This window comes from Nicotiana tomentosiformis, chromosome 8, assembly GCF_000390325.3.
Source record: "Nicotiana tomentosiformis chromosome 8, ASM39032v3, whole genome shotgun sequence".
In the NCBI taxonomy this organism is placed as follows: domain Eukaryota; kingdom Viridiplantae; phylum Streptophyta; class Magnoliopsida; order Solanales; family Solanaceae; genus Nicotiana; species Nicotiana tomentosiformis.
In genome coordinates, this window is record NC_090819.1 from 99311360 (window position 1) to 99313548 (window position 2189).

A 2189-nucleotide genomic window follows, 5' to 3' on the forward strand; every position below is an offset into this window, starting at 1 on the left:
ACTGATCTTCAAATAGATAGTGTCACCTTCCACTATGAACAAATCAACATAAAAACTACGAACTTCCTCCTCATAGACCTTTGGACTCTGAGCAGTAAAGTGATGAGTCCACTCTTGGATGTCGCATATTTCAACCAACTGCCTCATTCTAGACTTATCAAGAATGTTAGTGTCAAAAACTTTCCCCCACAGAACTTTTTGCTTTTTCAATTTTGCTTTCCTTTTAAGCTCAGGCACATCAACTGTGGCCCTTTTTGATGAACCAGATTCCTCATAGGTACTTAGCTTCTTTCTGAGTGGCCTTTTCTTCTCAACTGTCTTCTTCATTTTCAACTCCTTCGTCACCACCAACCCCAACAAGTTTTGCAGATAAGTCATCCACACTATCATCAAATTCTCCCGCGGACACCGACTTCATCTCAGGGTACACAACCTCCAAAGAGACTGTATCAAGGTGAGTAAAAGATGAAGGGTCAGTACTGCCCAGGGGCTATCTAGTAGAGCTTGGAGTTTCATCCCAGGTAGGAGATGATAACTCATCTTGGGCAGAAGGACCAAGTCCCTTTGTAGGCTCCCTTGTAGTACTGACCGGTATTTGGTCACTTTGAGACACCTAGTCTCCATTTCCTCATTCTTCCCCTTGAGTCCCAGTGCCCACATCATCAGACAAAGAATCCCCAACTAGACGTTCCATAGCAACAACAGTCAAAATATTTTCACCTATCTTACCCATAATAATTCCCAACAATGTAGTATCAGTAAAAGAGGATATAGCATTACGTGATGTTGAAGCAATATTCAGATCAAAACCATGAGAACTTGGAGTTTTAGAAACACCAGACGCAACACACCATCTACTATATCAGGAACCGACACTACTATCTAAATGGTTGTGTTTCGAGATACGGAGATACAACATGGATATCTTTAGTAACTTTGGGAGACTCAGATTACGGTGAAGACATGGTTGATTATGAGATATGGAAGACTCAAAAAGAAGGTTTGGTGTATTTAGAGGGAAAAGAGGGACCGGTTACAATAAGGTATGAGAAAAAGGGATGGGTAGTCGTGTCGATTTAAGAGGTATGAGAATAAGCGGAGGCAATTAATGATGCGGCACACTAGTAGTTCAAAATGCATATGAGTGTAAGAGAAACTACTAACCGGAGTCATGGGAACCGGGTTCCTTGGAAAATTTTGTAAATACGAGCATCATCCTTCCAAAAATTTGCAATGTCATTAGCCACTTGTTTGTCCTATAGTTTCCATGTGTGTTTACCTATAACAGTATAGAATTGAGTTAGAAGTTGCAAGAAAATACTTTTTAGAAATTTACCTTACCATCCTTTCATAGCCAATCATCAAGGGACCAGATTCTCTGCTATATTAAGGGAACTTGTATTGTAACATAGCAGTTGCACACAATCAGAGAATACACCAAAGTCTTCCAATCGTTGCTTGATCCACAAAAGTGGAGCACAACAGGAGGTAGCTACCACATATTCAGTATATGTAGTAGAGAGGGCCACAAATATTTATTTCTTTGTACCCCTATGAAATCAAGCAAGATCCCAAAAAGTATGCCATGCCAGATGTGCTCTTTCTATCCACCAGATAACCAGCATAATCAACATCATCATACCCAATCAAGTCAAAATTATCTCCTGAGGGATAATAGAGGACCAGGTCATGCGTTCCTTTGCGATACCTCAGACTTCTTTTGACAACTTTCAAATGAGATTCTTTAGGACTTGATTGGAATCTTAACACATAACCCAACACTAAACACAATGTCAGGTCTGCTGGCTGTTAGGTACAAGAGAGATCCAATGATACCCCGATACATAGTTTTATTTACAGGGGAACCATGTTCGTCCATGTCTAGACAAGTGGTAGTAACAATTAGAGTATCAATGGTCTTTGAGCTTTCCATCTCAAATCTTTTCAGAAGCTCCTTAATGTATTCCTGCTGACTTATCATCATTCACTTAGAGGTTTGCTTCACTTGTATCCCTAGGAAGAAGTTCAATTCCCCCATCATATTCATCTCAAACTTGCTTCCCATAAACTTTGCAAACTCCTCACACAGGGAACTTTGAACTTTGAACTTTGACTTCGTCAACCCACGAACCGGGTCTTTCTTGATCAGCTTGTTCAACAGAGTGAAGCTTACATGTCCCAATCTTTTG

At 40.3% G+C, this 2189-nt stretch overlaps 1 protein-coding gene across 1 annotated transcript; it reads right to left on the reverse strand.

Annotated features, from left to right (window-relative positions):
* Positions 1–628: 628 nt before the first annotated feature.
* On the reverse strand, positions 629–1981 carry LOC138897885 (uncharacterized). Its single transcript, XM_070183906.1, has 2 exons — positions 1776–1981; positions 629–854 (listed from the first exon to the last, which is right to left on the reverse strand). Exons 1-2 carry the CDS (start codon positions 1979–1981, stop codon positions 629–631), a joined length of 432 nt encoding a protein of 143 aa, XP_070040007.1.
* Between the last annotated feature and the right edge of the window lie 208 nt (positions 1982–2189).